At 37.7% G+C, this 23,377-nt stretch overlaps 1 protein-coding gene across 8 annotated transcripts in view; it reads left to right on the plus strand.

Annotated features, from left to right (window-relative positions):
• The window catches only part of LOC115341465 (RNA helicase Mov10l1-like), a 36,123-nt gene that overhangs the window by 200 nt on the left and 12,546 nt on the right, over positions 1–23,377 (plus strand). For all 8 annotated transcript variants that reach the window (XM_030014533.2, XM_030014535.2, XM_030014537.2 and 5 more), the window contains exons 2-19: positions 45–240; positions 2,224–2,418; positions 3,109–3,223; positions 5,276–5,453; positions 6,025–6,095; positions 6,486–6,577; positions 7,372–7,430; positions 7,971–8,086; positions 11,562–11,658; positions 12,761–12,939; positions 13,453–13,599; positions 14,291–14,412; positions 15,242–15,341; positions 15,774–15,938; positions 17,415–17,588; positions 18,365–18,514; positions 20,150–20,257; positions 22,696–22,833. In XM_030014533.2, coding sequence (XP_029870393.1) covers positions 45–240; positions 2,224–2,418; positions 3,109–3,223; positions 5,276–5,453; positions 6,025–6,095; positions 6,486–6,577; positions 7,372–7,430; positions 7,971–8,086; positions 11,562–11,658; positions 12,761–12,939; positions 13,453–13,599; positions 14,291–14,412; positions 15,242–15,341; positions 15,774–15,938; positions 17,415–17,588; positions 18,365–18,514; positions 20,150–20,257; positions 22,696–22,833 — 2,402 coding nt within the window. The remainder of the gene's footprint in view (positions 1–44; positions 241–2,223; positions 2,419–3,108; positions 3,224–5,275; positions 5,454–6,024; positions 6,096–6,485; positions 6,578–7,371; positions 7,431–7,970; positions 8,087–11,561; positions 11,659–12,760; positions 12,940–13,452; positions 13,600–14,290; positions 14,413–15,241; positions 15,342–15,773; positions 15,939–17,414; positions 17,589–18,364; positions 18,515–20,149; positions 20,258–22,695; positions 22,834–23,377) is intronic.

Here is a 23,377-nt window from a genome sequence, read left to right on the forward strand (position 1 = left end):
TAGCAATTGTGGTAACAGAATTTATTATAATGTGTTTACTACAGAAGAAATTAATTCTCAGGATACAAATTTATCAAAGACAAAAGAAAACTTTTCCTTGGTGAAAGATGACAATCTACATAATGGAGGACATGAGCAAAGAGAAGATGTGGAACAACCAATAGAGCATGTCAATATTACTGGAGAAATTCTCATACCACCAGGTGGAAAAACATACATAGTGATCATATGCACAGCTGTGTAAGTATTTCTTTCCATTGGTTCTGACTGATACAATGGCAACAAGTCATAAAAATTGACTTAATAGTTCCCTTATTCTGAGCACAGTTCTGTTTGGTGTAGGATAAAGTAAGCCAGTACATATTAGCAAATGATGTGGAATCCTATATTAGACCTTGAAAGTAGTTAGCATTTTAATGCTTGATTCTGATTTTTGTTGAAAGAAAATGGTAGTAGTAAATGAAGAAATATAGTGGGAGTAGATAACTTCTCTCAAAAAAAAAAAAATCACAGTAAGGTGAAGATAATGCCTACAGCTGGCTATATTCTTTTCAGGAGACCCATTGCTCCATGAGCACTAGAGCTAATGTAGATTTCCTGGGAATTTGAGTTATGTCTGATACGTTTCTTCCAGTCTTGGTACCCTGATGTCATACTCATGTTGCTGCATGGCTGGATCTTAAACTTCACTGTCCTGTGATATTAAATGCAGGTTACCTATGCTGACATAAAAAAAAAATGCTTTCTTCCTTGAAGGTGTAATTAATAGAGGAAGTGGTTTGTAGATCTTGGAAAACCCTTAAAAAACAAAAATACTTTGCTGTACAAAATATTTCATGGATTTAGTTAAGAATAAGAAGTGGGTTTGGGTGAGGTCTTTCAGTATTCAAGTAGGAACCTCATGCTGGAAAGCTTACTTTCATGTACTTTTCAGTTACTTCCAGCTGTAGCTCTACAAACTGTGTACCACAACCATTGATTCTTATGATCATAATTTGAAAGTTGAACAGGGGAAATCAAGGTCAAATGGTTTCATTCATTAAAGTAACACTGCATTAACTTTCAAACTACTTCTGTTACCATTTTGAATACTGAGGCAAGGGGTAGAAATTTTCTTAGGAGAGTGTTTTAACTGCAGTTTGAAAAATAAGATGCAAGCATGGCCTGCCTTTGTGGAGAAAGGCATGTGGAAAGAACAATTTATATTTCACTGTAGATCTGTAAATACCACAAAGTCTGAAAATCTTCTAATAATTTGGAACAATCCACACAAAATTCCATGGAGGCAGCAGCATGAAGGTAACAAGTGCTTGCTGGCCACTTAAGAGACCATGGAGACTGAAAATTTAGACTATAAATCTGGACAGTTCAGTGTCTGCACTGAGTTCATGTATCAGAGAAAACCAGGCTATAGCTTAACCTGAGCAGGTAGTGCTAGTTGATATGAAAAAGTGGTACTCCTGGCAAAGAGAAAGTAAGCTGGTATTCTACTGGGATGCTTTTGTTTCAGACACATAGTAACAGTGTTGGACCATAGAGTTAGTGCCAAGGAGAGAATTGGGCTCTGGGTAGTGCTGGGATGAGTTCATTAAGGGATTTCAGAACAGGTGGTGTGTGTTCGATCTCTTGTCTTAAGTTCCTTGGAACAGTTTCTTCAGATTGGTTTCTCTCTGGGTTTTGGGGGGGGTTTCCCCCCCTCTGTCACTCCCCAAGCACTGCTTACACATATAAAGTGTGCTTTTTCAGAAACATAGGATCTGTCCTACTTTCTCCATTTGATGCCCTTACAGTTAGGGTTCAGTTCTGAGCAGCCTTAAGCAAGGTGGAGCAAAGCTGTTGCTGCAGTGAAGCGATATGCTTCAGTTTCCTCTGATTGAAATGTTTTGCTAATCTTTTTCAGTAACAGTAATTCCAAGGTATTCCTTGTGAAAGAATTATTTTAATTCTGTGCCTAGTATGTTAGGGGAGGGATCTCTTTACCCAAGCTTTTGATGAAATAGGGATTTTGAGACTTTTTTTTTTTTTTTTAATATATATTATTATTTACGATACCTGTATTGAACTTGGGGTGGGGAGTAAGAAAGAGGAATTACCCTAAGTGAGCAGTTCTCATATGTTACTGAAATAAGAATCTACAATTTTATTTTAAAAAAATACTTATGGCTGGGGAAAATAAAGTGTGAACATGATGGTTTTAAGAACATAACTTCTGCTTACTTGAAGAAATCCTGGACACAGTAGAGAACTCCTGTTGCTTGGTTTTTCTGATTTTACTGTTGGACGCTATATTGAAGCCACCGTAACAAGTGAGGAAGAATTACTAATAGCACCTGTGGAACCATTTTCTCCAAGAAAGCCTAAAATTATTGCAGAACCTCAGCCAAGGAAAACAACAGTGGTTGCCCCTAAGTACAGAAGGTAGTGTGAATTAGACAAAAAAAATAACACTTACCTAATACAGCAATACCAAATAGAGCAGTACCTGTTCTACAACACTCACAAAGAAAATGTGAAACTGGGAGAGTCTGTACGTGTTTATACATGTATGTTGTAAACAAGGTAATTGTGGACATTACTGATAAAAGAGGTTGTTTTAGTAACGAACTGCTTGATTTCTTTGTCAAACAGGAGCTCTTCCCACTATATAATGTGGTGATAAACAAGATAAACGCTGTTGCATAGTAATCTACAAATAACAATAGTGTTACTAATAAAAAAGATGGAAAATCGGAAATAGTTTTCAGAGAGAGCTTCTTAACTCCTCAAGCAACTTTGACATCTATATCTGATAAATGCTTCCTATCTTTCATTCAGAATTTTTCCTTTTGCAAATAAGCTTCCATTATACTTATAGTATTTGCTTAGTTATAAAAATATCCCTAAACTGAAAAAGCAGACAAATGATGTTTTCAAATAATCTGTAACTGGAACACTCTACCTTTCTTCCCAGTATAGCAAACTTCTCAATTGTCACTTTGAAGAAATCATTGGGTTTGTCATGTGTGTGTTTTGGTTTTATAGCCTTGGTGATGTGGCATGTTCATTAGCTGTTTTTCACATAACTTAATTTGAGAATGCTAAATGATATGTCATACATTTTTGTTTTAGAAATCACAGAAAGTATTTGCCAAGCTTTCTCCCGCATTATACCATACCAGATGACTTAAGAAGGTGTGTGGAGCAGAAGTTAGACATACTGACCTTTCAGCCTTTCCTAGCAGAGGTATGCAACTGTAGGTTTATGTAAGAAAGTATATTTTATGTAAGTGTGTTTGTTCAAGCTGGCCTTAATTTATCAAAAATGTATAGCCCTTGGTGTAATAGAAGATGATGTAATATTGTTATCAAGTAGACTTAAGACTTTAGTCTGTATTCCATAACTTCCGTGGGTTTCAGTATGTCACAGAATCCAAGCTTACAAGAGTACAGAAGGGTAAACGTGACAAACGGAAAAGGAAGTAGAAGTATACTGCTGGGGGGATATTACAGAAGCTGAACAAAGATTCTTCTTCAGTCTCACTTTTTAGGCATCATTGGAAAGGGGTTTTGGGGGTGTCAGAACAGTAGTCCAGCAGTTGTTTCATAGCAAATGAAAGCAGAAATTCTTAAGTTATTGCAATAACAGAGGTTTCTTTTCTGGTTGTTCAAAACTTTTTCAAAAAAATCCTCAGATTTCATTCACTATTGGCTTGTTCAAATTCTTCCAGCAAGTATAGTGATTTCAGAATACATTAAAAAAAAAAAGTCCTAGTTTCAGCTGGAATAGAGTTAACTGTCTTCCGAGTAGCTGGTATGGTGCTATGTTTTGAGTTCAGTATGAGAAGAATGTTGATAACACCGATGTTTTCAGTTGCTGCTAGTAGTGTTTAGACTAATGTCAAGGATTTTTCAGCTTCTCATGCCCAGCCAGTGAGAAAGCTGGAGGGGCACAAGAAGTTGGCACAGGACACAGCCAGGGCACCTGACCCAAACTGGCCAACAGGGTATTCCATACCATGGGACGTCCCATCCAGTATAGGAACTGGGAAGTGGGGGCGGGGAATCGCCGCTCGGGGACTAGCTGGGTGCCAGTCGGCAGGTGGTGAGCAATTGCACTGCGCATCATTTGTACATTCCAATCCTTTCATTATTGCTGTTGTCATTTTATTAGTGTCATCATTATCATTATTCGTTTCTTCTTTTCTGTTCTATTAAACTGTTGTTATCTCAACCCGGGGGTTTTGCTTCTTTTTCCCGATTTTCTCCCCCATCCCACTGGGTGGGGGGGAGTGAGTGAGCGGCTGCGTGGTGCTTAGCTGCTGGCTGGGGTTAAACCACAACAAAAAAAAAAAAAAACCTCCAAAACCAAAAAAAACACCACCAAACCTGAAGTCTAACAAGAGTATTACAGTGATTACTCCTCCAAAACTTTGTCCTGATTTCTGGTAGAACATTGCTGCAACACACTTTTTTTTCCCTAACTTTTTAAGGACTTAACTGGGACTGATAACTAATTTTTCAAAAATGTAAAAGGCTGTTGTCTGATTTCTAAACAGCTCACAAAACCTGAGATCACAGCATTAAGATAGCAGGTTAGTGACCCTCTCTCAAAAAGAAGATAAAACTCTGTAGTGTTTAAAATAATTTTATACTGAAAGCCTGCCATTAATGGTAAATTTTTTTAACCACACCTTAAGATCTGTCTGGTACTGGTGACCGTTTTAAGTCTGCTCCAGTAAGCACTGCTCATTCGCCTTGTATTTGAGTGAGAAGATACCAAATAGGAAGCATTCTGTGCTATCAGCCATTGTTTAGATAGAGCTTTGTACTGTTAGAGAATACCTCATCAGTGAGATGCATTAAGCTCAGAGGGAGAAAGTTCAGGTTCTTCCAGCTTGCCATAAGTTGTATAATCATCAGTCAGGCCACGACTGAAATGACTACCTCTTCACCCACCTCTGGGCAGTGTACTGCTTTCTGGGATCGCTGAGCACAGAATTCAGTTTGTAGACTGCCCCTGAATTCAGATGTTGAAAGTGCCATTGTAGCAGGGAGAGACTTGGTAGCTGACTGGCTATTGTATTTGAGCTCCAAGGACTATGCTAATTCTACTTTGACTAGTGGGGGAGCTTAGAATATTAGCAAGTGTATAGATACATGTATTTAGGTGCCTTAATTGGCAACTCAGTTGCTGTGCAGTCTGTTTTAAGAGGTGTTTTGTATAATGTTAAGAATAGTGGGTTCCATATTTTAGTGTAGAAGTTACAACAGTAATGTATACTGTTTTGTTTTTCAGCCTCTTAATCTAGATAATTATAAAGCAAACTTTTCTACTCTCTTGTGGCTTGAAGAAATCCATGCAGAAATGGAGATGAAAGACTTTAACATGAGTGGGGTTACTTTGAAAAGAAATGGGAACTTGTTAGTATTGGAAGTGCCAGGAGTAGAAGAGGGCAGACCTCGCCTGATTACAGGTAGTAATTAATGTGAGATAAAGCATGTTGATCAATATTTTCAGTGCAATACAAACTCCATTGCTTATTCATTTCTTTAAAGAAGTCTTTCATATATTTGAACACAGAGTTATTAATCTGGGCTACTAGACAGGTGAACTGCACTGTTAGTGTCTCAGTGTGAGTATTACAGTGACTGCTGTCTGAAGCAGTATTGCATGTGTCTGTTCTTTGCTTTCAGCAAAAATAAAGTGTGCGATGTAGTAATAAAAGACAATAGGTATATCAAAAGCAAAAGTTGGGAAAGTAGTTACAATTGAATTCAGAATCTCAAATAATATGCAAGATACTGTTTTCAGGAGGTGTTGTCTGATGGCGTCAATATTAGGTGCCTTTTAAAATGTAATATACAACTGCATATGGCATTTCAGAACAGGTACTCACGAATACAGCAACTTTGCTGAAGTTAGTTTAGGAATTTGCAGGATGCTAGATGTTTAACCATGCAAAAGAGGAAGAAATTAAGTGGTGTGGTGAGAACTTTACTATTCCTTGTAACAGTATGTTGCCTTTTAACTTTGTTTACAATTAGGTGATAAGGTGATACTGAAAAGTCAGGTCTACTCTGAGCATATAATAGAGTACGTTGCCTATATTACTGAGGTAAGCAAGGTGTATGTGCTGTTGAAAATACTGTGGCCCACAGGTTTCAAAGGGGAAGCTGGCAATTCATGGAGTTAAAGACTAGTTTAACCTGACTTTCAGGAAGCCAGATTTTTTTATCTACATTCTGAGTGGTGATTTTGTATTTTTACTGTATTTTTTTACGTCTTGGGCTTCCCTATTCTTTCTAGATTATAATCTTTACCTGCTCTGAAAACACTCATAATCTAGATATGCAATATGTTGATAGAAGGTAAATATAGATGTTCTTTTGGGGGGTAAGGGGGGGGCGAGGGGGAGTGTTCAATGCTTTCAGAGATGCTTCTTTGTGTTTAAAGTACTAAACCTTCATTAGTAAACTGACTTTTTTTTTTTTTATCATTGCAACAGATATGTAATGAAGATGTTACTCTTAAATTTAATGCAGACTTTGAACAGACTTACAACTTGGAACCCATGGATGTGGAATTTGTTCACTGCAGGTATTTTTATAAGTTTCCAAAAAGTAGTATTTAATGATTTCTCTACTAAAGTGACTTCTAAAATATACATGATGGTCAATTGGTTGTTTTGGTGGATGCAGATAGAAGGACATAATTAAGATCTTGCCAATTCTTTCACCTCTTTCCCTCAACACACCTTTGCCACTACATTCATTAGTAAAAGACTGCAACTGTAGTCACTATGTACAAAGAATTCTCACCGTAAGCCTCTCTAAATGATTGCACCAAAGCCAAGCAGTCAAATGGCGGGGGGGGGGGGGGGGGGTGAGTGTTTTGTTTTCGGGGGGGGGGGGGGAGGTTCTTGGGTTTGGGGTTTTTTTTTTTAAGAAAAAAAAATATACTAATATGGCTGCAAGACTAAGCAAAAAAAATTGCTGATGTTAACCACCCATACTTTTTTACTTTTGTTTTGTTCATGGGATGTTATTATCTGTATACAGTTACTTAATCTTCTGTGCAAAGCTGATTTTACAGAGAACTTCCTTGAAAGACTGTCTAAGTCTGGAACACTAGGCCATCTTTTTCTCACTGAAGAGCTTGAGAATGTATGTATCAATATTATTCATAGCAAAGCTGTTGATTGATGCTTCTGCAGCGTATTTCTCAATAGATGCTTCTTTAAAAAAAAAAGAGCGTTTTTTATATAAAACTCCTATTTTTATATGCACTGGTGCATAGTAAAAAAATACCAGATACTTTGTAGGTGTATGCTGTTGTAGTTTATGGAAATGTAAGTTTTTACTTTAATCTACAAATTTGTATTCTGATAACAGGCTTACTAGCAGGCGATGCCATTTGGCAGTTGAGCAAGCTATCTACCTGGGTGAAAAAGGTACACTTCAGTTGACTTAAGCTATCTAGAGGAGTTTGTTTGTTGGGAGTCTTGTGTTTTATATTGCTTTCACATCAGGGCATACTGAGAGGAATGCATTGTAGTTTGTTCTTAGAGGAGTTTTCTGTAAATTTTTATTTATTTATTTATTTACAAACAACTCTCTGAATCTAGAGTAAGTGTCATCAGAATGATTTCATCTGTTGGTGATCACGGGGAGAGGAGTGGAAACAAACTTCTGTGAACTGTTTGAGCCAATAAGAACTGTAGAAATCATACTCTTAAAACAATAGCAAATGAAATGGCAGTGTTTTGTGTTACCTCAGAATTTATTAAAAAGCACTGATTTCCTGTTTTATGGTTGAGTAGAACGATCCGTCTGACCTTCACACAGGTCTTTACCACTTTTAGTTCTAATAAACCAGTTTTGGCAACTCAGAGCAAGCTGACGTATCAGCAGTAATGTAGTCAGTGAAACATACACAGTGTTTGTGTGGCTTTCAAATTTCTCTATTTTCTCTTTCTCCTTCAAATTTGAAGTGTTGTTTCCAGAAAGGCTTGTCTTACAATCACCACAAGTTATCAAGACCCAGAATGCTACTGAGTATTGTGGTGTTGATGGTGGCCTTGAACAATGTTCCCAGCAGGAACATAAGGTATCTATTCTGTAAATGTTCCTTAAAATGCTGAATACCATTCAGATTGGTAACAGACACCTACTGTACAGCTATTGTTAGAAAGGATTTGCATAATGTGGAGTATCAAAGAATCAAAGTTGTATTCTGCTGCTTTCTGTTGACAGTTTTTGTTTGCTGCCTGGGGACAGGGGATTTTATGATAACTGATACTATTAAGTTAACACTCCCATCTCAAATGGAAAGTGCTTATAAAAAAACTGTATGATTTATAATTGGAATTGTCAGATTTGCCTTAGACTAGTTTTTGTAGCTACTATTGAGTAGATACTTAAGTCCTGTCACTGTGGCAGGAAATAATTTTATGATAGAAGGTAATCATCCTGTTCTGAGTAGGTTTACCAAGGTTTCTTAACTTCTAGTTAAATTATATGGAGAAAATGTAGAAATCTGGCTTAGAAAGGACTTCAGCAGGTTCCCTAGTCCTCCTTCCTATTTGAAGCAGGACTGTCACCAACACTAAATCAAGTTAGCTTTGGGGGGGATGAGGAGGGCATTTCTTTATTTTTGCCTAGAGGTTCCACAGCCTCTGCATAACCTGTGTTTCACTACCTCTCCACTCAAGGCTTTTTTCCTAATTCCCAGTATGAATCTTCCATCTGCAACTTGTGGATGTGGTCCATTGTTATATCATATGTGACTACAAAGAAGAGTTTGTCTCTTTGTAACTCTCTGATTTAAGCCGTCACGGGCTATTAGACTGCCTCTTTACCTCCTCTTGGCCAAACTAAAAACTCAAGCGCTCTCAGGTTCTCCCGTTCATAACAAGAACGTGATTTTGGCTCATGTACAGTTCTAGCATCCACAGTAACCCAGGATCTTGAGAAGGGCCTGAGGATTACTACTCAGTCAGCAGGTTCTCGACCTATCTTAGTTCACAGTTATTCAATCCCAGGTGTGGAGCTTTCCACTTCTCCTTACTGAATTTCATGAGGTTTTCTGTTGGCTCTGTTGCCAAGTTTCTCATGGTCTCTCTGAACTGAAGATGCACCATCAGGCATTTGAGGTATGACTCCTGATTTTGTGTTGTCTGCAAATTTGTTGAGGGTGTTACTTGGTCTCATTGTAGTCATTAACGAAGGTACTGAATAATATCAGTCCCAACAGCAACCCTGGGGTTCTTACCTTTTCACCATCTTCCAGCTGAGTATCGAACTATTGATTAATACTCTTTGAGCCCAGCAGTTCAGTCAATTTTCAACTCATCAAACTGTCTGTTGATCTGGCTAATATGTCCTCAGGCTGCAAATAACGATGTGGTAAGTAAACCATTTCAAAAGCCTTGCTGAAGTCAAGGAGTATTACAATGACTGCTTTTCTTTTGTCCACGTAGTAGTCTGTCCACATAACAGTCTCTTCGTCATAGAGGAAAATCAGCTTGGTCATGAAAGGTCTGCCCCTTGGTTTAGCTGTGTTGACTATTCCTGGTCACCCTTTTTTCCAACCATGTGAAGGACATGGAATCTGGAAGAATGTGCTCCATGATATTCTCAGGGACTGGAGTGAGACTGATGAGCTATAGTTCCCCAGATCTTCCTTGTCCATCTTAAATTGGAGCAATATTAGCTTTTTCCTGCTGTCAGAGGCATTCCCTGGCTTGTCATGATTATGTTTTTATTGTAGATAATAGGCAGCAGTGTCCACAGTTGAATCAGCGTGGTGGATCACATCTACCCTATCCAGTGTCTCTAAGCAGTTTGTAGCATGGTCCTCGCCTTCTGTTACTTGTCCATTTCCTTCCCATACTGTTACTTTGCACAGGAGTCTGGAGCCCTGCGTCTGAGGCAGAAAGAACATTGAGTTCTTTCCCATATCATCCATCAATAAATTGTCTTCTCTTACCCATCTGTGAGCCTCCATAATCCTTGAACTGTCTCTCTTCCACCACAACACTTGCTAAATCCCTTCTTATTACACTGTTCCTGCCACATTTTAGCTTCAGCTGTGCTTTGTTCTCTTTGACCTTCCTGATTTTGTCCAATTGTCCAAGCAGTGTTTTTATATTTTGCCTGTCCTTGTTTCTGCTTGTACTAAGCTTTTATAAATTCATCAAGAAGCTACAAGCTTAGCTAAGCAGGCCTTCTACTGAAATTCCTGATGATCTTGTGCAACAGGATGGTTTGTTTATGAACACTCAATAAGTAACTTTTAGCTCTCCTGGGCACCTTTTTCCCCATGTGGTAGCTTCCCAGAGGATTTTGCCTGGTGATTTTTTAGAAACTGAGGTTTGCTCTAGAACTGCCAGAGTTCTGACTCCGCTGCTTTACCTTCTTAGCCTTCCTCCAATCTTGCAATCTCTGCAACAAAAGCTGGCGTATGGACACATGCTCTTTCCTGTATATGAGCAGCACGTCTAGTAGAGTGTTGTTTCTGATCAGTATGTCAGCCATTTACGTTAGGAAGCTGTCACCAACTCAGTCTAGAAATTCTAGACATTTCCTGGGTAAATTGCAGCAGGTATGTGAATGATTGAAATCTCCAGGAAGCTGCACAACCTGTGATCAGGAGACTGATGTGAACTGTTTGTCAGAAGTCTCATCCATGTTGTCTTCCTTCTGGTGGGGATTTGTTACAGTCCACCAGACAGTATGATTGCTGTTACCACAGCAGGATGGAACAACTCAGACATGTCTCTGGTTTTGCAATTAATAACGTGCAGTCAAGGAGCTTCTGCACATAGACCCAGAGCTGTGCTGGTGAGAGCAGCAGCACAGCTAGTTATTGTTCTGCAAGATGCCTGCTTCTGCTGGGGCCTTTCTGTTTGACTAGAAGTGTGGTGGAGAACATCACCTGGACCCCTCATGCTTACCCCAGAGCTATATGATCATCCCCTTGATCTATTCAAGGTGTCACTTATCCACATGGGTAAGCAGCAAAAGGAGTAGCCAGAAGGAGTAGATGAGCCTTGCAGTCTTTCCATGACATCCTGGCTCTGGGGAAGCAGCAAACGTACCTGGATGATACCTCTGTCCTGTACAAGGAGGAGTAATCAACCTTTAACACTTATCACTTTACTGGATTAGGATCAGTATTATGAGATGATTGAGGCATCTGGTCTAGAACCTTGCAAACACCCATTCCCTAAAAGCGGTTTTCTTCCATGCTGCAATCTGAAAGAGGTATCGTCTTGCTTAGTAGTATGGAGTGTGAACGTTAGCTTTTGTGGAAGGAAACAAGTTATTCAGCCATGGCTGACTGCGAAATAAATGTTTAATGTTAACATAAGCCAAACTTCTAGAAGTCTTAAATTTAAAAGGTGGGAATTCCTAGCACCACCTTCTACTATCTTTCTGTCTTCACAGTAGATATTCTATTTAATGGGATAATGCTATTTAATGGGAAAAATTAAATCCTAGCAGCTTCAAAAGTGTTAGTGAAGATGGTTTCCTGTCATCTTAAGGTTGTAAATGCATTTATCTTCACTTGCTGTTTTCAGGTCAAAAAACTGCAGAACCAACAAGCAAAATACATGGCATCAAGGGAGATGAACATAACAGATGCGATAAAAGTAGCTGCGCAAACAAGCCAACTTGGTATACTTTAATACTTTATATTCAAGTATAGACAGTTCAGGATTGCAACCACTTCAGTAAACCAGGGCTGAGTAAGATACCTTTTAGATGTCCTTGTGCTCTGTCTTTTTAAAGACAAATTCTAGAACAGTGCTAGCAGGAAGTCTCATTAGAGTCTTTCTGTGGATTACTTAAACATCTCCAGTTCATAGAATCATAGAATGGTTTGGGTTGGAAGGGACCTTAGTTCCAGCTCCTGTGTCATAGGCAGGGACACCTTCCACTAGACCAGGTTGCTCAAAGCCCCGTCCACCCTGGCCTTGAACACTTCCAGGGAGGTGGCAGCAGACATCTAGTGATATATTTTGTACTGACTAAATTATCATTTCCCCATTGTTTACTGGAAAACTTTTGGTCATGTTCAAAGTTTCCAACTTGTTACTGGGATGCTGTGTCTCATCCTTGGGATAGCTACTTTGCCAAAGATGCTAAAACTTTAGAAAAGTTTTCAGAAAGCCTAGACCATTGCTATGCTTTTCTGGAACGTGTGACTTTAAATATCAGTGTACTTAATTGCCAAAGAGGGTGATTTTATCACTCTGTAGCAATAGGATGCCTTAAGAAATATGGAATAGATTACCTGGAATGCACTTCTGTCCAAGGGTTAGTAAGATTCTGCTGTGGAAAGCTAAAGCTAGACTAATTCAGACAGAATTAAAAAAAAAAATTTCTGTAGTCATGACTTACTACTGGTCATCTAGTACTGGTACTATCCCTGAAGTACCAGTTACTGAAAGTTACTGAAATTTTGCTATTCTAGGATAAAAAGGTGAGCTTGATGCTAAAATTACTGATTAGTTTTTACAGATTGTTGGGTTATGTAATCACAGTTCTTTTTCTGGCCTTCAGTTTTGTTAAAGATCCAATACACTTCTGAAATATTAATGGCTTATTTTCTACATGCTATTCTATGAAGTCAGAATTTTTGAGAAAATCATTGGTTATTACCACATAAGGAAAATGAAAACTTTTTGAAGCATAATGTGAATTGGAACTGCTTTAATCTACATATGTTAAAAAAATATTTACGTGGACTTTTAATATTTGCTTATCTTGATTATAGTTGGTGAAACTGTGCCACTTAAACAGAGAGCTGGTGAATTTTTCAATCCTATGCTGAATGACCAACAGAAACTGGCAGTGAAAAGGATACTGAGTGGTGAATGTCGTCCAACACCTTATGTTCTCTTTGGACCACCAGGAACTGGAAAAACATTAACAGTAATTGAAGCTATTTTACAGGTAATGGTGGATGACAAATCAGTGATCTCTAATCTTTTCAGTGTTGGAAGACTTATAGCAATTCTGTAAGTACCATCATATTTTTTCCCAAGGAGTTTTCAAAATACTCTTTTTAAGATCATTTTCTATAGCTCCGTGAAAGCAGAAAGATCTTTATGAATTTAACAGAATTCCTGAATGGCTTATTTTTAAGTCTTCATGTCTTTGTCTTTAAAGCTTTAGTGAATAGTATCTAATTTGTGATTCCAGTAGTGCATAATATAGTAGTGCATAATATATTCATGAAGCACAGGTATGTTATCCATAAATTAATTCTGCTGTTGGCACACTCAGTTTGAGAGTACTTAGTCATGAATGTCAAGACTAGTGTTCCTGAACTGCAAAAGGATAGATGACTATAATGTGTATGCAAAACTCTTCTGGATTCTGTATTCAGTGAAAAAAAATGGGCATGTTTGACCTATTGCCACTTCTCTAAATAACCTTTTTTAATGTCCCTCTTCTTTAATGTAGATACATTATACTCTACCAGGTAGTCGAATTTTGGTTTGTGCGCCATCAAATGCTGCAACAGATCTGATTTGCTTACGGCTGCATCAAAGCAATCTGTTAAAACCGGGAGCTATGGTCCGAGTTAATGCTAGCTTCAGGTCAGCAGAGGTAAATATTATAGATATTTGCCACTTAATATTTCCATTTTAATATTTTGATCTTAAAATACTGATTTAGTAATGTAACTATCAGTGGTTATTAGGCTGGTTAGGCTTGTTTAGGATCCAAAGTATGAACATACTACTTCAGCTTTTCCAGAAGATTAACTGGAAAATGTTGATCATGGTCCTTAATTTGATTGTATGAGCATAGAATCTTAACCTCTTTCCTGCAGAGCTTAACTCCACAAGCAGCACATACATATCTGTGGGGTTTTTAATGTGGTAAGATGCTTTGACTTACAAAGCAATCCTAGAATGTGTTACTGAAGTCAAGCCTTTGACTCCAGATTAAGACTACTTACACAGAAAAGTAAGCAAGTGGGATTGTCATCTTTATACAGTACACACACATCATGTGTGCATTTTGTGTATATGTCTGTATATATATACAAATATGTATATGAAACATCCATATGTTCAATTTTGATCCTTACGATAAAGGCAAAACAGATGTGTTGCATATACACTGATTTGTTTAGGCAAATTAATGAAGAATTAATTTCAGTGTTTGAATAGGTCTAAATCTAAGTGTTTTGCTCAGCTTCTAAAATAGATTTCAGTGGGCTTTTTTATTCAAATTAAAATGTCTAGTTTTAGAGCGGCATTTAGTTTTACAAAATACCTTTTTGTTTCTGCAGCAAATTGATGACATGGTGAAACCTTACTGCAAAGATGGTGATGATATTCAGAAAGCATTGTGGTTCAGAATAATAATTACCACATGCAGCAGTGCAGGAATGTTTTATCAAACAGCAACACGGTAGAGTACTATGGATATGAATATCAGAGAGATAGCTGGATGCTACAAAACCCAGAGTTTTTAGATACCCTATGTACTGTAATTTGAGCTGTTTTAATACAGTTTATTGCATGTGCCTCTATTTTGAAATTGTCATCCTAGAAGACCACTTGGTTTTAGTAATGTTTCAGCAGAGACTTTCTCCGTGGTAAATTTAAGAATTATCTTGAATAATGTTACACATTTTTGACACAATAATTTCTCCTCCACTACCAGTGGGAGCCTTGGAAATTATATTGCTGTTGACAAACACTGTGGCTTAAAATGATTATCTCACTAAAAATTATGTTGTATTTGGTTTTTATCAAGCCACCTTTACTAACTGTAAACAACCACCATGTCAAGTGTTGTTAACTAAAGATTCCACTTTGACTTTAACTTTGTAAAAGGACACTCTGAAGCCTAACTGGCTCGAGTTGTTTGGTAGAAACAAAGCCTGGGGATTGTCTTTGCTATATCAAGTGCATTGTTCTAGTTAAATAGCTGAAGGAAATCAAGAAAAACGAAAGCTTTTCCAAGTGTCTTAACTGTAGTATAAACAATGCTTTAATTAAGATAACCAGTGATTGTGTATACCTGAGTGTGTAAGCGAAATCAAATGGCAAATTAAAGTTACTGGGTTGCTTTTTGTATATTCTGTGTTGAAAATAGCCATCTTTGCTCTGTGTGTGTGGAGTTGCCTGGCACACTTGACAAGGAAGTTAACAGAATTGCTGAGGTCAACCACAGGGTGGCAGAATGAACTAATCTGAAAACAGCCCTTTTTTGGGTTCATATTATTTAATTCTAGGCTTGGACACTTCACTCATGTGATTCTGGATGAGGCAGGGCAAGCAAATGAACCAGAGAGCCTGATTCCTATTGGGTTGATTTCAGAAGCTAATGGACAGGTAGTTCTCTTAACATCATTTACTGAAAGGAAAAAAGTTATGGTTTACTGTTTTTTATTTTTCTGAATGATGTAGAATGCAAGCCACTTCCTAGTAATGAGTATGGAACTCTGAGTACTTGTAATAAATCTTATTCATGCACAATATCCATTTCCCACACTTAAACAAGTGGGTTTACATCAAAAAGAAGCCTACATTGTTAGGACAGGATTCAGTGTGTGGAAGATGTCAAAATAAAAATTCGCTTTCTTAGTTTAAAACAATGATGTACTTCTGTCCTAGGCCTAACACTTCTTTACAAACTGTTTGGGGGAAAGCAGACTACTTGATATAAATTAATCTTTGAATTCTGAAGTGTGTATGTTGTTATTGAAACTATATTTTTTAATAACTGATTTAATACAAGATGGATTTTTTTAATTGCATATACAGATAGTTCTTGTTGGAGATCCAAAGCAGTTAGGGCCAGTAATAAAATCTAAAATTGCACTGACTTTTGGATTAAATATGTCCTTGCTGGAAAGACTGACATCAAGAGAGATATATCTGAGAGATGAGGATGCTTTTAGTGCCTGTGGAGCATATAATCCTTTGTTGGTGAGTAAAACTACAATTTTAATTAATTTTTTCATCTAAATGAAAAAAGGAGAAACTGTGGTTCCTGCTGTTTCCTTACCACCTTTTTGCTCCCTGATACTTAGTGATAAGTCTAGCTTGAGCTTTAGTTCTCTAGGAGAGCTTGATTATTTTGAATATATATCTGAATAGCAAGGATGCTGAGCCCTCCAGCATGTTAAAACCCTTCTTTGAAGGGGTTCTCTATTCTTAAGCAGAATAAATCAAATATGTGCACAAAGCAGAATTCTAAATAATGGCTTAAAATTCTCTTCCATCTCCATTGTCCACATTTACCGTAACTTCTTAATTTTCCACAAATGAGCAAGTAGACCTTTTACTTTCAACATAAAAAGATAAACAAAGCCTTCTCTTTAAACATAAAGATTAATTTTGCAAACATCACATTTCAGGAAGGGAAAAAAGAAACTGTTCCTGTTTCTTTATCACCTCTTCCTCTGAAGGATGGCTTCCCAAAACTCTTGTATGGTGAAGTACCTGAAGTCTATGTTAAGTGGCAGAGGTAGCATAGTACATAAATGAGCACAGATGTTTCAGCTGCTTTAGATTATCTGAATCTGAAATATAGGATTAAAGTTAAACTTACTAACTTGCCTTCCCATTCTTGTGGTAATATATTTGAAGAATTAAACTGAGAGCAAAAGATGACTAGGTGACCATGTAAGCAGAGGAGGGAGGAAATCTGATGGCAGACTTTAAGGGGGAAAGTGAGAGTGTTTGGCCCTATGCTTTAGGTTGGGTTCAGCCTACCGAAAAACCTGTCATGCTTCCTCCTAAAATCTGTTAGGGCAAACTTTTCATTGTTGTGTTCGTTATACAATGCTTAAGGAGAATTGGCACAGTGAGAGAGCAGGAAGTGTGAGGGCTTTAGGGATACCATTGGACTTGAGTATCATATGTTAGTCTTTTTACAGGACATATTTTTTCTGAGCTGGTTATTGCTGACTGGAATGCTTCCTTATGGCCGTTCTGTCATTTAAAGACAAATACATTTCTGGTTTCTAAGGCCAGCTTCTATTAGCTATTCTGATGGTCCCTTTTTGCCTGTCAAGACTTCCTCAGAAAAACGTTACATCCATGGAAACCCCATGAAAAGAATCTGACTCTCTTAAAAAAAAAAAAAGAGAATGTGCCTTTAGATCAAATGTTTTAAGAAACTGGAGAATGACCAATTAATCTATCATGTACGTTCTGTTCTTTTTTTCTTTATTTTTCTTTTTCCTTTGGAGGGGAAGGAGGTGGTCCTTCAAAACTGCTTTTATTTAGTACTTCCTTATATAAGATCACACCTGCAGTTTTTGCCTTTAATACAGTTCTTCGGCAGCTTTAGAAGAGCTAAATGCTAGAGGATGGTAAGATAGTACCTGCTTGGGAGCTGTGTACTATGAAGTCTGATGAATAATTACCTGTTACAGATTTTGGTTTTTGTCTTTGCAGATCACAAAACTTGTAAAGAACTACAGGTCACATTCTGCATTGCTTGCCTTGCCATCTAAATTGTTTTATCATAAGGAGCTAGAAGTTTGTGCAGACACTTCAGTAGTAACTTCTTTGTTGCATTGGGGGAAATTGCCCAGGAAGGGATTTCCATTAATTTTTCATGGAATAAGGGTATGTAAAATGTAGATGTAGTGAAGGTATGAATAAGGAGGTCTGATAGAAGTTTGCTGATGTTGTAGATGAGTTTTCTGTAGAATGAATTCTAGAAAGAATGTGAAAAAAAAATAAACTCTCTTTTGCAAGTAATGTGACTTCCTGACCATCTGGTTTTAGAAACAACTACTGAAGTCAAATGTTTGCTAAGAATGTGAGCAGCTGTCCATTGAAGTGTATTGTGGAGACATTTTGGTACAAATTTAAATTCATAGCAGATTGACCAAGATGGGGCTACACTCAGCTGCCTTCAGATTGCTTTTGATGAGAGTTTGCTACATTAGAGTGAATACAAGCCTCTAAAACTAGAGGATTATTAAGGCTTAAGTAGGCAGGGGAAAAAATAGTACTTTAGAAAAAACTTTTTCTTTAGTCTTCCAAGAAGTTAGTAAAAAGTGATAATACCCACTGCTTGGAGATGCTTGGTTTTGAACTCTTCTACCTTGCACAAAACCAAGATACCAGCTTGCTAACATGTTATTCTGAGTTGAGATTGAACTCCTTTGTTGCACACTTAAAGTACTCTTATCATAAATTCTCCAGCTTAAAAAAAACAATATAAAATGTCAGCTGATACTTGTTCATCAGAAAGGGTGTATAGCAAAGAGGAGAAATTGTATATAACATCACATCACTTTTTTTGCATTTAGGATGTATAAGAATAATCTATTAATAAATATATAGTCACTTCTGCACCCAGTCTTTGTCATCTTGTTTCCTTTCCGCTAATACAGGGCAGTGAAACACGTGAAGGTCACAGTCCTTCATGGTTTAATCCAACTGAAGCAGTTCAAGTAATGCAGTACTGTTGCCACCTTGCTAAAAATGAAAATGCTGCAGTGTCAGTGACTGATATTGGAGTGATTACACCATATCGTAAACAGGTATAACTGATGCCTAAGAACTTCAAAGTTGCTGTATTTCATCTTGTGGTGAAATACATTCACATTGTGGCTGTGGTTTGTTAAAGCAAGGAGGCATATCTCAAAACTTCACTGTTGTGTGTCGTATTACACAGTGTATTATCAATCATTAATGATGTTTCCGTTGAAATCTAAACCTAGAGAAAGACAGCAGTAATGGCATTCTACTTTTTTTAGTTTTAAAAATCAGGAAATGATAAAGGACAGATCTGCTTGCAGTTTTGGAGACAGAAGCAGATTTTTTCAGTTGTTGGGAGTAAAGAGCGCAAGTCAAGAATTTATTATCTAACAGCTGGAACAGCAATCTGATTCTGTCACTCTCTGCACTGAGGAGTGGAACAAAAGGGAAATGTAGTGAAGTAGGTGGCATGTCACCTTGTTATGGCTTTGAGGAAACTAGAGGAATTGGGACTTCTTACCTGTCCTGTAGTCAGACTTGACGTTTGTGCTGCTATTTAAACCTGTAGAGAATGTCAACTTCAAATGCTGTGCTTTTATTTTTCAAACTATTTATATTCAAGTCTGTTAAGTATGTGATGTCTGCTTTCATTTTAAAAGAAGATTAAATCTCCTTTCATTTCCAGAGGATGCTCTGGACAGTGTGCATATTGGTTTTTCTTGATGTTCACATCTCAGTATTCATGGCTTTGCATGTGTGGGTTGGGGGAAACACTGTGAGGTATGTGGAAAAGCCCAACGCCTTCTGAAGAAATCTCACTTGCAAATTAGAGCTCTGCCTGTACTGATCCTACTGGTCAGGTATATGCACCTGCCTATGCTTACAGTTGCTGTTTATTTTTCAAATCTTTATGTATAGTATTGATGTGACTGAACCTCTTATACTCCCTAAAACATTTCACATCATTTAATATGATTATGTCCTTCATCTGCCTATGATGCAAGATATATAATAGTAACGTCTGCTTCAAGAAAGTCACCTTGTATTGCAGGAACACTGATTAGAAAGTAGTCATTGACTGTAATCCTTAGCTTAGCCAGGCATGATTTCTTGGTAAATTTCTTGGAGCACTTAAGGTATAGTCTCCAAGCAGCTTTTAGCAGATGGTAATAACTGATCCCATGCATACCACCATTCCAGTGCGTGAGACTCCTTGTTCCCTTTCTCTTTTGGGGAGGGTACTTAAGGTCACATCTCACCTCTGTCTTTCACTCTGCATGATGGAGCTGGCAAGCAAAGGTGGAATCTCTGCACAGTCTTGAGGGGCTGAGGGAAGCTGCTTGCCCTACCACATCTGTGGTAAGCATGGTTTTGGATATAATGCACACTGGAAGAAGAGGGTTGATGGATCTAAGTTGTTCTTCTCATTAAAATCTGGATTATTAAAAATCTGTTGATTTCTGTTTAAATGATGGTAGTGAGTGCTTCACCTTCTAAGTTGTGTAATAAGTGTGATACTACTTAGGAAAAGTTACTAGTTTATTTTAAAACCTTAGTAGTGGATGATGGCTAAGCTTGGTGTAGGCATTCCCTGTGTTAAATCACATACTTGTATATTGCAGTATGTTTTCAGTTTTGAAGTAATATACTCTCAAACGTAAAAATAAATTCCTTCAAACACTTTTTCTTCTTGGTAGGTGGAAAAAATTCGATTTCTTCTGAGAAGTATTGATTTGGCAGACATTAAAGTTGGCACAGTAGAAGAGTTTCAAGGGCAGGAGTACATGGTTATCATCTTATCAACAGTATGTATATTTGTTGCAGTCCTGTGGAGAGTTTTTGTATATGTCTAATTGTCCATGTTTCCTTTTTGATATTGAGCTTTTAAAAATATAAATTTTTGAAAGCTATGTTTTTGTCAGTCTGTCACAGTATTTGAAAACAGAGCTTATTTTTAAATGCATGAAACAGTACAGCATCTGTGATTTTGGGGTAAACCTTAAACCTTTGTAGATACTCGTGCTGAATTTATTTTAGTTTCATGTGGATAATGTACCTTTCACTTAAGTGTGCATAGGGAGAATGGAAACTGGATACATTATAAATATTAGAGAGACAACTGTGCAAGTCACAGTATTAAAAAGTAATTGCTATTTGATTTTAAAAAGCTGATGTAGGTTCTTTCATTCTTTTTCAACTTCAGTTTGAGAATTGTCACTTAATGGTATACAGCTGACGACTTTCTAGACACCAATGCTGACTGTGCCTAGAAGCTGAATACCCTTTATCACAATTTATTCATTTTGCATTGGTAGGAGAGCACTTGGTAGTCTTTCTTGATCATCTTGATGGTGCACTTTAAGTGCTATGCTGGTTGTATTATAGGGATGTTGGTAAAGGTGCTAGCTTTTTGAATCTGAAGCTATCAAATGCCTTGAAGAAAGGGTCTGGGAAAAAAAAATAATACATGCTGTGTTTCTACTTCAGCAGTATGCTAGTCACAGGCTATCATTTTAATAGTACATCACCTCCTTTATTCACAGTTGGTTTTGGTTGACCACATCTATGGAAATGTGAAGGTATAGGGGCGTAAACTGCATCACTAGAGATTTTTAGATAACCATGAAAATGCAGAGGTATTTAGTTTCGCTCTGTGCAATAAATGGGTCTTTCAGAAAAGTGCTGACAAAAGGGAGCATTCAGGAAATGTGGGAAGATGCACACGTTTGGGAAGATGATGTTTGTGGATTTGTGTTGAGCCCATCCCTTGCATTTGACAAAGGGGGAAAGAAGATTGTGTCACAGAGTACTGGGAGGGAGTTGCTGTTATTATTTGGAAGCTGGCAGCCCTTGTCTCTCACCTTCTTTTGCAAACTTGATGATCAGTGTGCTTCAGCAGACGTCTGTTTTTTCTGAAAGATCTCAGTGCACGTTACCTGCAGATGACAGACAAAGATGTAGTCATAGTTTTCAGGCAGTTAACTAGAGTGTGGAAATCCTCTCTGAGCAGCTGAGACATCAGGTTTCAGAAGACTTGGCGGCTGAGCTGAGGTTAGGTGCAGGTGTATGCCAGTTCCCTCTCTAAATGCTAGATATTATGCCAGTGCATGCACATATCCCTGGTGTTTGAATTCACATGAAAGCCCTGTAAAGGGAAAAACTACAGCAGGTTCTTTATGTCCTACTTTTCTGTCCTTTGTCTTCTCAAGCATGTAAGATTGTTGGCTGGGGCTCTTGACAGGAGACAGTTCTTTGTGCTTTTAAACAGAAGTCAGTGTGGAGTTGAGAAGTGTAAGCAGCAGCTGATAAGTCAGCTGACAGCTACTGAGGCTTTTTGCAGACAGCATCTTGCTACCAGGATATGTGATATCAATCCTTTATGTTGTGAGACAACATCCATCAAATATGCACTGTTGTAGGCACACTGAACTCCTGGACAGGAGTAAAAATCTGTGCTGGATCACTGGAAAAGCAGGGTGAATGCTGGGGCGGAGGAACAGTTGGGTTTTGGGTGTTCTTTTGTGGCTTGGGAGAAGAGTTTGTAGTATTTTCATAGTGGTACTATTCTTACTTTCTTTGTTCTGTGTCATACCATAGCTTTTCAGTCCAGCATTGTATCTCTCTTAAAGTAGTTCTAACTATGTACTATGCTCCTGTTTATAAGAACTCATTATTTAGGTCATGAAAATCTTCTTTTATGAAAAATTGGTTCAAATATAGATGAAAGAGAGGTGAAATTTAATGAGCAGTAGTTACAGCACACTATTTGCTTTGGCTGTTTTTTCTAAGCTAGTCAAAGCACACTGATGAGACTACTGAAGAAGACTTGCAGAAAGACACACTGTGAATTGTCATTCAACTGTAAAAACTAGAATACCAGCAGCTCTAGCATTTCTTCTACTGACAAGATAAAATCACTTTTTTTTTTTTATGAAGCAATTCTGGTATCTTGTGTTTCAAATTACAGTGGATAGTCCTGATGCTAAACTAAAACTAGTACACCATTCTCTTGAAATTGCTGAAGTTGCATTAGCAGACTGTTGGAGAATAGACCTTCTGTGGGAAAGCCGATAGTGGGAAATAGTTAGCTAGCTGAAATTTGGATTATGAAGCTAACTTGTGCATTGTTGACATTGAGCTGTGGATTGCTGCAGTAAGCAAATATTATGTTAAGGTTACACTATGGCTAGGTAAGTTGCTTTCTCATTACTCTATTTCTAAAATTATCCATGATTAATTTTAGGTGCGATCTCATGAAGGCTTATTTGGTGATGACATGTACTGTTTGGGCTTTCTCTCTAATCCGAAGAGATTTAATGTAGCAATTACTAGAGCAAAAGCTTTGCTGATTGTCGTGGGAAATCCTCATGCTCTTGTGAAAGTAAGTTTTGTTTTTATATCTTTGAATTGCATGTGGTATTTGCCACAGTAAATGAATGATTTGGGGGGTTAATCTGATATGAGGGAACATCAGATTATGTTAAGAATTGGTACGCTGTACTCAGTCTGCATTTGGGAATATCTGAACTCCATAGGTTCCTATAAGTACGGACTGTTCAGGCACCTACACAGTAGCCTTCCAAGCACAAAGGAAATTGTAATGCTGATCTGTACATACGGGTTCCTACCTCCTTTTTCTGTCTAGAAGAGGTCAGAACCTCAATGCTGAAGTTCTCCAGCAGCCTGCAAGTCCAGTAAGCATGTTCTGAATAATCTTATGCAATCAGATTCTTCACAAAATGCAGTTGCTTCACTTTTTAAATGGAGGGTGGTAGAAGTGATTGTTCCCAATTAATATAACTGCCTACCAGGGAGGCAGTCTCCTTTTGAACCCATGCACAGTCCTTCCATAGGAATAACGTGAGTTTTTCTTAATATCTGCTAAGATGTTATGTTTGACTTTCTGGATAAGAAGGAAAGCAGTA

Source organism: Aquila chrysaetos, chromosome 5, assembly GCF_900496995.4.
Source record: "Aquila chrysaetos chrysaetos chromosome 5, bAquChr1.4, whole genome shotgun sequence".
Lineage (NCBI taxonomy): Eukaryota > Metazoa > Chordata > Aves > Accipitriformes > Accipitridae > Aquila > Aquila chrysaetos.